The sequence below is a fragment of the Phyllopteryx taeniolatus genome, chromosome 18, assembly GCF_024500385.1.
Source record: "Phyllopteryx taeniolatus isolate TA_2022b chromosome 18, UOR_Ptae_1.2, whole genome shotgun sequence".
In the NCBI taxonomy this organism is placed as follows: domain Eukaryota; kingdom Metazoa; phylum Chordata; class Actinopteri; order Syngnathiformes; family Syngnathidae; genus Phyllopteryx; species Phyllopteryx taeniolatus.
In genome coordinates, this window is record NC_084519.1 from 9691865 (window position 1) to 9704357 (window position 12493).

Here is a 12493-nt window from a genome sequence, read left to right on the forward strand (position 1 = left end):
TTAGGGTTTTTCTTTCACAATTACTGTTTTTGCAAAAATCTGACTTTCATAATAATACAGTATATCTTTATTCTATTTAAATCAATAACTTTTCCTTGTTATGACTTTCTCCCCCCAAAAAGTCTGGTATTATTCGTTTGTCAACCATTACAATTTTACTTACAAAAAAATTAGAAGGGATCTAAAAATATTTAGATTTTTTGCTCTCGGAATTACAATGATTTTTTGAAAATTCTGACTATTTGCTTGCGAATATATTTTATGCTAGTAAAATTGACTTTTATGATATGACTTCTCTTGTAGAATTGCAACTCAAGTCTTGTAACAAAAAGTTCTGGTTCTAAACTATTTTCTAAAAAAAAAAATACAACTCTTGAAAATATTACAAATTTGAGTAAAATTATGATTATCATATAACATTAGAAATGTATTGTTATTTTAGTATGACTTTCCCTCTCAAAATTGACCTTTCAAAAAGAAAAATACATATTCGGATAAAATTCTAATTTTTCAAAATTCTAATTTTCTGATAAAATTCAAATTTTATTCTACAAAATTTGTTTTTGTACACATGAGAATTTTGGTGAAAACTTTTCAGAAAAATAGAACTATTTGCTTATGCGATTTCTTCTTATTAACATTGGGGAGAAAATGTTTCACAAATTATGTACCCACCAATAATTTTGCATTAGATGTTGTAAAGTTATAAACTTTATTACCTTGCAAAGTGGCAGACTGACATCAAATCTCACAAATGTCAAAAGTCACAGTACTATTTAACATGATGGCACAGAACACGGAAAATATTGTACACAGCAGTGAAATGGACAAATCATATACATGCTTAGTGGCCACAACATTAGGCACACCTGAACCTAATCCAAAACAAGAAAATTCTGCCTTGACGAAGACAATTATACACTAACAATGGATCCTCTTCTGGATTTTCTCATTTGGATGAAAGCACAATTGAAGTGCAGTGGCTCAACCTAGAGGCCGGCAGGCCGAATACTGAATTGCAGTTTCAGCAACCTTATGACATTAAAAGAAAAAAAGAAAAATTGAGAAAAACAAAAAATAAAGGAGACATCATTGAATTTTCTTACCTTATTGCGCTACATGAGAGGAACAATATAGTAGGAACGTTAGTTCTCAGTAAAATGCTGTTATCGAAAGCCGTGTGAGCATTTATTCGATACCCAGTTTAAGGTAAGTTTTAACATGCGCTTTTTCCTAACAAGAAAGACAGTTCAGACAGTTCTTACTATTTTTTTCCCCACTACTAGTGCCGCTTTTGCCCTTGTCGTTCGCCCTTAAGCCGGATATTGAATAAATGCTTGAATGCCATCCATCCATTTTCTGAGCCGCTTCTCCTCACTAGGGTCGCGGGCGTGCTGGAGCCTATCCCAGCTATCATCGGGCAGGAGGCGGGGTACACCCTGAACTGGTTAAATGCTTGAATGGCTTTCCCTAAAGCATCTGCGTGCTACTAGTATTACTATTGACACACTAGATGTTAACTAGCAGATTTTTATAATTTAATGACTCATGAGTAGTACTCGTAACATGCTGTTGTCAACTAGTGCACAGTTATGCCTCCCTAGTAACATGTACTTGTCCTACTAGTAGAGTGGTGCCTATTTTTCTATTGAAATTAATTTTAAAATGGCCATTAATCCATTCTAGCTTTCACCCTAAACACTGTTGTAATGTGTATTTCAATGAAGAAAAATAGCACTCCATAACATTGTACTTTATAATAAAATAACAGTAATGACATCATTAAACAGAAAAACGCCAAAGTTGAGCCACTTGTTTCTCAATGCCAAAGTTCTCTTTCTAGTGAGGAAAAAGACCGTACTAGTAAATGGGCTTTAAACTGGTTATCAAAGATATTGAAAAACAGTGGTGTGGCTAATATTGTGGCTGGTGAGCGCTCAGGGTCACAAACAATTACATGATTGTCAATCGTCCCTTTTTTGAAACGTCTCTTTTATCAACATGTACAAGACGTTTTGGAGGAAGTTCCATGTTTGGCATCCACGGTAAGAAGACACAAGAGGAGGTTTCACATTTCTTTTGAGTATTGTCATCTAAGACTCGGAATCCTGCAGTACAAAAACAAATAAAGAACATACTCCTTATCGTTTGGACAGGCGAGAAAGTAAATCACATAGTCACTTATCACATTAAGTTAAATGAAACTTGAAAGGTCTCCTTTGGGATTAAGGTCATGTAATCACATCTCTACAAAGTGATTTATTCAATTAGCCGGCAGAGAATTCCAGCGTGATAGATAAAAACCTGCTAAGTAGCGACCATATAGTTATTGAATTGCTTCTATACGTCACCAAGCCTGAAGTAACCGTCCGTGTGAAGAAAACATTTTCGCAAAAATCCCGCAGGATGGCGAAAAATCTGCGATATAAAATTTTTAATTTACGATCAGAGATACTGCAATAAGTGAAATGTGATGAGGCAAGGGACTACTGTAATGTTCATAACACCAGTAAGTGGAATCCTTTACTTTGACAGATGCTTGAGAAGTGACGCCCAGGAAGGAAAACACAGTGTTGTTCTCTTTCGACTGGAAGAAGTCCTCATAGTCCTGTCGGGAAGGAAAAGGTGTGTTAGATCTTCCTTGTTAACGTTTGAGTCTTGTACAATTATTCCACCTTGTTTACATAATACACAGGTTTTAAAACTTTTTTTTTTTAAATAATCTGAGAACGGTAGTTCCTTGAGATACCAGTTTAATTCGACTCGTGACCACGCTCGTACCTCAAACCATCTCTCCCCATTGAAATGAATGGAAATGCCATTTATCCATTCCAGTGTCCCCCAAAAAACATTTCGTAACATGCTTTTTAATGAGAAAAATAACACTTTATAATATTCTATTTTATAAAAACATATCGTAATGACATACATAATTAAATAGAAATAATTACTTTTGGACACAATGCATTGTGCTGTTCATTCTGGTGTGTGCACCGTGGCCACCCGGTGGCAGTATAAAACAAACATACATATATACTGGAGTGGAGATTCAGCTTCTTATAAAATTTATAAATCGGGTGATCAAATCCCTGAATTCATTTACGCCGAAAAACAACATACTACATAAAAGTTGTCATTTGGGAACCAATTTGACGAGCATGTCGCTATGGATTACCTCGGCCAGAGAGAGTGACGCCACGTAATCCGGGCCAGGATTATGGCGGGATTACAGAGGTGGCATGCAGTCTCAAGAGAAAATAGACAGCGTAAACTGACAATAGCTAGCAAAAGGTAGCTCCTTTGTCCCAATGAGCCAAATAGGGGACCTGTAATAATCTCTTCAGATTTGCACACTAATCTTTTTTCATACCTTGCATGTAATACAGTTTTAGTCTCTCCTGCAGATAAAATGTGGCGCGATTGCAACAATAGTCCCCAACATTTTTTTTTTCGTCACAAACCGGATTCACGTCAAGAAATATTTTGACCTTCCAGCATAGAAACAAATAAAAATCATTTCACAAACACACACAATGTATTTCTGGCAACGTGGAGCAACATTTTAAAATATTCTTTATTTTACCCCACAGTAGCGATCATCATTGAAGATTTGCGGAGGCAGCGGGTTGCCTTTTTCCGGCCGCTTGTCCCGAGGGATGTGCCGGTACATCCAGAGTCTCTGCTCCTCCAGCATGGCAATGTCCACTTCCTGGAACTCGATTCGATTGGCCTCCAGGAAGCCCACTACCGCCTGCTGCTGCTTTTTCACCTGCACAGAAAAAAGACAGCCAATAAATAACAAGGTCATTACAATAAAAACGACCTGAAAACGTTTTGGCGGGGCATTTTTGTTTTTGATTCCCCTCGCCCAAAAAAATTACAAAAATACATCATATAGTCTTGATATTAATTCTGATACTGATAAACACAGGCATTACATCCATCCATCCATTTTCAACACCGCTTATCCTGGTTAGGGTCACGGGATGCTGGAGCCTATCTCAGCTGACTTCGGGCGAAAGGCAGACTACACCCTGAACTGGTCACCAGTCAGTCACAGGGCACATTCACACCGTCTCTGAGTGGGAACTGAACCCACGCTGCCTGCACCAAAGCCAGGCGAGTGTACCGCTACACCATCAGTGACACAGGCATTACAAAATTCTAATAATACATACATACAAATAATTTGATTTCATTTTCTTTGAATAAACCACAATAAAGGATTAACAAAAACATCCATCCATCCATCCATTTCCTGAGCCGCTTCTCCTCACTAGGGTTGCGGGCATGCTGGAGCCTATCCCAGCTGTCATCGGGCAGGAGGCGGGGTACACCCTGAACTGGTTGCCAGCCAATCGCAGGGCACATCGAAACAAACAACCATTCGCACTCACAGTCATGCCTACGGGCAATTTAGAGTCTCCAATTAATGCATGTTTTTGGGATGTGGGAGGAAACCGGAGTGCCCGGAGAAAACCCACGCAGGCACGGGGAGAACATGCAAACTCCACACAGGCGGGGACGGGGATTGAACCCCGCACCTCAGAACTGTGAGGCTGACGCTCTAACCAGTCGGCCACCGTGCCGCCTAACAAAAACATTATACAATAAAATGTTATTCTGATTTCATTTTAATTAATTATAACAGAATCGATAAAAACAAGCATACCATACAAATAATAAAACAAAACATTATTTGATTTAAATTTAAAGAACAACTGAGTCAGTTTGTCTTAAAAATATTAGATCATTACCAAAAACAATAATTTTAAGTTACTTAAATTATAAATTCTAACACAACTGAGAAAAGGGCATACAAATAATTATGCGTACTCACCGGTACCAATACTGAGTGTATTGATACCACTGGCACTTTTGAGACATAAAATTTTAACTAACACAATAACAGATAATTGTGCACAAAGACCTCTTTCTGATTCACATGATAACGACGGTATTGGTAATTGCCAATCCCTAATTTTGATTTAACATAAAGATAATCGGTCTGGTTTCCCGGAGGACTACAGAGATCAGAGCATATTCACTGCTGATAGGCTGAAATTCCAAGGTTTTGGGAAATTTTTAATTAAACAAAGTCTATAAATGATTAATCGATTACCAAAATAGTTGTCGATTAATTTAATAATCGATTACTTGTCGATTAATTGTTGCACCTCTATAAATAATCAGTGTATCATGGTGAAATAAATTATACCATAAAAATTATAAATAATTACATGCAAAGAAAATACATTTGATATTTTTCATCAAATGCAGAAAACATTGAATTTTATTGGGGTAAAAATACAGTTACAGTAGAGTAATGAGGCTATTTGGGCATGCGGGCACTGTATTTTGGGACGGCGGCCACAATGACCCTATTGTTTGCCAGTCAGGGCTCGATTGGTACACTCATGCACCCAAACAAGGGCGACCCTACGGTGCCCGCTCAATAGCAACGTGGCGCAGTGACAGCCAGGCAGTCTGATGGCAAATAATTCAGTGTGTGTGTGTGTGTGTGTGTGTTTCTGTGTGTCTGTCATGATTTTGGGGTGCGAGATTCAACACTTGTGGGTGAGTTATAAAAATAGTCCACCCCTAAACATATATAAATACCTCATGCTGGATACAGCATGCAAGTGCATTGTTTGCACTGTGAATGAAGGGATTACCTTGGATTAATCCTTTCATTACAGGACAAAGGGGGACAAAGCAGGACTCCTGAGGGCAAACGGAGGATGCAAAAGACTAAATGAAATGAAAAACATTGCTTTGCTTACAGGGTGATTGAAAAGTAACTGCCTATTTTAAAATACTTATAATTTATTCATATGTTGTAATATTTTTCTCAATTTTTTTGGTGTATTTTCCATGATTAAAGGAGAAAGGCTATTCTACCAAAACAACGACTTTGGAAGAACTTGAAGGGCAAATACGAGAAGTTATGTCTTCCATCCCACGAGAGTTCCTTGTAAAATCAGTTAATGTGGTTCCCAGGCGGCTTGAGAAACCGGTGGCTAATGCTGGCGCCCATATCGAATTTTAAATAAAACTCCATGAAATACACTTTCTTCTCATGTTCATTTGTAAGAATTATAGTTCAGAAATAAATTACAAGTACTTAAAAATAGGGGGTTTCTTTTCAATCACCTTGTACTCGACAGCTTAAGTGTCTGTAAAGTGAAAATAAATGTCTTCTAAATTTGTCCCACCACAGAGTGTAGTTAAAAACACGGCCAAATTTGGATTTAAAAAAAAATAACAATCTCTTAAGTATATAAAATGTGGCTTCAAAATCATCCCAAAAAAATCTGCGTTCTCAAGTGCAGCAACCCTGCCTCGCACAATCACTGTCAAATACCACTACTACAACTTGAAAAATGGATGCTACTTTGGCTACCACGGGGGTCTGCAACCTGTGGCTCGAGAGCCACATGTGGCTCTTTCAACCTTCTGCTGTGGCTCGCTGTGAATTTGGAAAATACATAATGACTGTTTCATTTCAATTAGATTTTATTTTACTTCGTTCTTTTTTCAAATGTAATTCTGAATTTGAAGATTTTGGTGCTCGTGTATCATTAAAATAAAAAGTTTTTTTTGTCGCTCAAGATATGCGAATTTACAGGGTCTTTGAATACTACACCGTCGTGATCAGGGTAGTTGTACTAGTAGTTATTATATAGCGGTTAACTTATTTTTACACCTGTACAAGAGTTGACGTAAAAAAGCATGATGAGTGAAGTCTTCAGCAAGCCCTTCTGTATCCCTCCAGTATATTTTTTTAATGATAGATCTACGTCATTGGTGTCAAACTCAAGACCAGGGGGCCAGATCATGCAAATCATGCTCGTCAACTTCCGTGACCCAAATTCCCAATTGTTATAATACTAAACAATAATGTTGAGCTATTGCATTTTTCTGTTCCCAAACCCTTCTTCTACAGTAACTTAAACAATACTTGAACAAACTATTATCCTTGTCTTCTGATTTCAAAACTAGTTATCCCTCAATTTGTTGTGTAATGGTGGTAATAATATGTTTTGGTGATTAAAACATTTATATGGTTTCACTGTTCTAACGGCCCTCTGAGGGAAATCATAACTATAATGTGGCCCGAGACAAAAAAAAAAAAAAAAAGTTTGACACCACTGCCTTACGTAATCAGGGTAATTGTTTTTTACAACTATGTAAAGTTTACTTTAAACATTGATTGTACATTGTATTGTATTGTATTATATAAATATTTTATGATGGCGACAATTTCAAACAGATCATTCATGGCTTCTGCAAAACACATTCACTGTCATTGACTGCTTTAGAAGTCAAATATCCATGTTAACTAGGGCAGTGAATGAGTTTAATGCCATATATATTTGTTTAAGATGCCATTTCCAACCCAGTGGGGTATCTCAGGCCCCCCTAACTAAACTTAAAAAGCATTCAGAGGCAATTTTTGCCCTCACAGGCTTCGCACTGGCATTACTGACCCAAATGATGAAATCATTGAGGCGTACAATACCTGACTGAACTGTGATCTTGTGTGGGCTCTTTTTGCCTTTCTGTGACGAGTGTCAGTCAATGTATATATAACTTCTAACTACTTCTTTTGTTAAATGACCAAAGACAATGTACTGTTACAAATGTACTTACTGTACCTTTCATTAATAATCTACAGAAAGAAAGAAAGAAAAAGAAAGAAAAAGCAAGAAAAAGGAAACTCATACTCACCGCCACAGACCCACTTGACGAGGCGACGTAAACCTTGATGATGACCATTTTAATCCCACATTACCGGGTCGCCGAGAGAGGACGACGTGTAATTGACGTTATCGCTAAAAAATAAAATAAAATACAAAGTAAAAAAATTAGCGAAAGAAGACGTATATTTCAACAACGAAGTGTGTTTTATTGCACGATAAAGAAGACGCCAGCGTTTTAACTAAGCCATCGCGCGCGTGTGCTTGACAGCCTGGCAATCCTGAACGCACCGCATCCAGTGATGATTTTCAATTTAAAAAGACAGCGAGCTATTTTCTTTACTTTTCTCCTTTTAACGCGTTGAATAATTACATATTTTGTACATGGGGACAAATTTGACCCTTTAAATATATATTCATAGACGACATTCTGTCAAATCTATTTAGAATCCACTGAAATATCGACAATACAGGACCATGTATTTTATTTTGAAGGTTTGATGCGTACTACTTTCAAGTACTTTCATGTAAACTTCATTTCAGGTGTAAACGCCTCCAGACAGGTTGTTTTAAATCAGGGGTGTCCAAAATAAAATTTTCCCTCCTAGGGCCGCATACAGAAAAAAAATAACGTTCAATGGCCAATTTAATTGATTAATGTTTGAATTATTTATTAAGCACAACTTTTGTACAACTGAAGCTCCTCATTGCAGCGCAACATAGTTCCGTGGCCACAAGATGGCGGCAAAACGATACTTTTATTGTTTTGGCCTGGGCACAAAAACAGTGAGCAGGTAGATATATAGATCCTTTATTCATCCACAAGATAAATTCACTCCTCATACTACTTCGACAAATATGTGAATTAGCATGAAAATATGAGGGTTAAAGCAATATTTTACAATCATTTTTGCTTGAACTCCAAATTGTTAAACATTCAACGATGAGATTCCGCTGTATATGCACACACACAATTTTGCGGTTGAACACTACTTTGTATAAACGATAAAAATACATCAACAAAATAACTGCTGCAATTGGTGGGGCACTCCTCCACTTGTCTGAATCTGCTTTTGAGGCAAGGATACAGTTCCCCACTAGTGTAACAAGTGCAAGTGTCCTGTTAATCTTTATCCTTTGCGTATTTTTGATTAAAGATTGTCAGGAAGCTTTTATTAAGCTTATTTTTATTAATTCTAATTAATTAATTTGATAAATTATTCTTATGAACAAACCCATTCACTGCCATTGACGGCTGTTGAATTCAAACATCCATGTTATCATGAAGGACTGGCAGTGAATGAGCTTGTATTAAGACACCAGGGAATTGATTTAACTTGCACGCTGCCAGAACTAAGACAAGGGCGTGCAAAATCTTCTCGGACCCCCCCGCACCCAGGTCACCAGCTCTTCCAGCTCCTTCCCTCAGGTAGGCGCTACCGATCAATGCAAACTAGAACTAGTAGACATTCCAACAGCTTCTTCCCTCTTGCGATCAACTTCTTAAACACCTGACCTACAATTCCATTACAACATGCTGGCAATTTTTTGACTTCGTTGTCACATTTCTGTGGGGCCAATTATGTATTACTCGTGCACTCACTGTAGTTGTCTCGCCATGCTGCACTATTTGCATATACTGGCCACTCTTGCCAGAGTAGCATCTGCTCCATTGCACACTGTTTGAGGAGTATCTGTAACATTTGCACAACCAACATTGTCCCAGATTATCGCACTACTCGTCACTTTAAACCGCATACACTCCTTGAAGTCTCAGGGCCCCTTGCACAAGGGTCATTGCACCGGTCTATTGCAATATTAGTCATTCGAACTGCTCTCAGTGCTAGAGGACTCTGCATCTTTTTGTACAATTGTTTTTTGTCAATGTCTTTGTCTCCAAAGTGTTCTATAAATTGACTGTTTGTTGTACTAGAGCGGCTCCAACTACCGGAGACAAATTCCTTGTGTGTTTGGAAGTACTTGGCAAATAAAGATGATTCTGATTCTGATTCTGATTCTGATAACATTGGTGTTGGAAAAGGAACTTGAACAAAAAACACTGCAGGCAGTAAGCGAGAGTACAGTAGTTTTCCATGTACAGTATGTAGGCGGTTACTAACCTGCCCCATTATTTCCATATAGAAAGACCACTTCTTGGTCGTAGTACAAAGACCTTATGTATTGGTCATATAAAAGTGTTCTATAAATTGACTGTCTGTTGTACTAGAGCGGCTCCAACTACCGGAGACAAATTCCTTGTGTGTTTGGACATACTTGGCAAATAAAGATGATTCTGATTCTGATTCTGATTCTGATTCTGATAACATTGGTGTTGGAAAAGGAACTTGAACAAAAAACACTGCAGGCAGTAAGCGAGAGTACAGTAGTTTTCCATGTACAGTATGTAGGCGGTTACTAACCTGCCCCATTATTTCCATATAGAAAGACCACTTCTTGGTCGTAGTGCAAAGACCTTATGTATTGGTCATATAAAATAGGTGTTTTCTTTATTATTAAAGTACATGATTTGGACATAATGACATGACATGAAATGAAATGACAGAATGGAATGTTCATGGAAAAAAAATCTGTTAGTGACTTTTTTTTGTTTTTTTTGGTCAGTTTTAATTGAGTACGATGACCATGATGCTGTCTACAACTCATTGGCGAGCACCACACTACACTAGACAGTGCCAAGTACAAACGCTGCATGCGATGGCCACACTCGACAGACTGTTACTCTAGTACTAGTGCCAAGGTTGCTGATGGCTTTCATGTGCTGGCTGTAAAATCTTCTGCAGAGCAAAATGAAGCACTCGTGATGCTCAAATACGTTACTGGATAAGGAGAAAACTTGAGCAATGGGTTCCGATGGCCTTCAAAAGTCATTGTTTTTAAAGTTGCAAGTACTGTTTGTGTGTGTTGGCTTATGCCACGACAGTTAAAGAAAATGTGTCTATCATACAAATTAATGCACAGGGCCTTCTATCTATCTATCTATCTATCTATCTATCTATCTATCTATCTATCTATCAGTCCACCATAGCATCCATCCATCCTTCCATTGTGGTTGTCATTGTGCTTATTGGTACAATTACATTTAGAGCACTTACTTTAATAGTATTATATTTTGTTTCATGAGTGGCGGCAGTGCTATTACATAATTGTGTTATCAACATTATTGTTTGTTTTGCATTTTCATGACAAACGTCATAGAATTTACATACATTTTTCTCTCAAACATGTATGTATGGAAATTAACATCTGGTATTACAATCATTATTGTTTTTTAATTTACGCTTCGGGTTCCTTTTTAAATGTGTTTTAATGAAATTGTCAAAATGGATTGTTACCGTACAAGTAAATATTCTTCTTCTTAAAATATTATCATATGTTATGTTATCATATGTTATCCAAAGGAACCACACTGGAAACATTGCAGTCATTTAATACACTTTATTAACAGAGAGACGGGTTATGTGACGACTCCTTTTCATAAAGCCTGCACTGACAACAATGCCAAGGCCATGGGCAAGAAAAAAATTATTTAAAAAAAAAAAAAAAAAACCATCATGGTCAAAGCATATACTCCCAGTCAGTGTAGTCTATAATGCATTGTTTGGGGCAAAAGGAGGGCATTTAGTGGTTGAACAGGCCAAGCCCTGTAAAGACATGGGGGAGGGGTAATGACCTGATCAGCCTCTTGGGTGCTATAATTACAATTCCCTACATCACATGCCTGCATTTTTTTTTGCATTATTATTTTTTCTACCAACAGTTCCAGACAAGACAAATCAATGCTCGCTCTTGAAGAGGAACCTGCAGTTTGGGCAGGTCGCGACCCTGTGGGAATTGAACTGTCTCTTGAGAGCCCCGCAGAGGCAGAGGGGAGAGATTAGCGACAAGGGCGTGGCAAAGAGGTTTGTTTGTGAGCCGAATGAGCGCTCGTGATCATGTTTACCCTTGAAAGGGCCGATTTAAAGGCACGCAAATGTGATTGCCGTCGACCTTGGTGGCTTCGCTGCAGCAGAAACATGGCCCCATTGTGAACCTTGATAGTAAATAGGGTCCTGCGTGACCTTGTTTGCCTATGCCGCTGCAGGACATAAACGTATTAAATAAGTGCATGTAAGGTTAACATGCAGAAATGATACAAAATGAGGGGCAGCTCTTCTTTGTAGATGGAGGGGAGGGTGTCGCCCACAGCTGCTGTGGCCTCTTGACCTGCTGGGAGGGGGAGATGAAGCCTTTTTTTTTTTTAACACATTTACTGAGCTGGATATTCAAACTAATCCACAATGTAAGCTCCTTATCTATAGCACAATTTTTGTCAAAAAGGGAAGACCTGAGCAGATTATTCCCAAGTTGTCCTGCAACCATAACCCTGTTTATCGTCCCAGCACCCTTCAAATTTAAGAGATTGTTTATGATTCTTTTTTTACCCTATCATTTTAAAACAAGTTAGAAAAGTGTAAAACCATTCAGTACTTGGTTGAAATGTAATATTTTAACAAAAAAAAAAAAAAGGTTTGTTCCATCCAATCCCCACTGGGCTCTGAGTAGGCTGGTTGCACAGAGTAATACGTCGCCTTCCAGTGGTGCCGCATGTACCTGGCTTAAACCAGGATATGGGGAACTTCTTCTACTGTTGTACCAACACGATTATTACATTCCTTATTTTTGCTGCATTTAATCATAGTTTACTGATTATGTTTGGTAGGCATTTGCATTTTTTTCTCTCATTAGGAAACGTTTCTGGAAGTCAGAGACAGCACAACTTTCCTCTTTTTGAA

At 37.9% G+C, this 12493-nt stretch overlaps 1 protein-coding gene across 3 annotated transcripts; it reads right to left on the bottom strand.

Annotated features, from left to right (window-relative positions):
* Positions 1–693: 693 nt before the first annotated feature.
* On the bottom strand, positions 694–7980 carry sh3bgrl2 (SH3 domain binding glutamate-rich protein like 2). Of its 3 annotated transcripts, none has more exons than XM_061754798.1 (4): positions 7732–7980; positions 3584–3769; positions 2528–2608; positions 694–1032 (listed from the first exon to the last, which is right to left on the bottom strand). In XM_061754798.1, the coding sequence occupies exons 1-4, from the start codon at positions 7777–7779 to the stop codon at positions 985–987; spliced, it is 363 nt and encodes a 120-aa protein (XP_061610782.1). In that variant the 5' UTR covers positions 7780–7980; the 3' UTR covers positions 694–984. The 3 variants fall into 3 exon arrangements, with proteins under 3 accessions (XP_061610782.1, XP_061610783.1, XP_061610781.1); XM_061754799.1 differs by having other exon boundaries at positions 694–2108; XM_061754797.1 differs by having other exon boundaries at positions 694–2608.
* Positions 7981–12493: the final 4513 nt, after the last annotated feature.

Bases quoted from the DNA above. Each gene is read 5' to 3' on its own strand.
- sh3bgrl2 (XM_061754797.1), bottom strand. From the start codon at position 7,779: ATGGTCATCATCAAGGTTTACGTCGCCTCGTCAAGTGGGTCTGTGGCG. The intron at 3,770-7,731 runs GTGAGTATGAGT...TTTTCTGTGCAG, and splicing joins CGTCAAGTGGGTCTGTGGCG to GTGAAAAAGCAGCAGCAGGC. The intron at 2,609-3,583 runs GTAAAATAAAGA...CCTTCCCGACAG, and splicing joins ATGATGATCGCTACTGTGGG to GACTATGAGGACTTCTTCCA.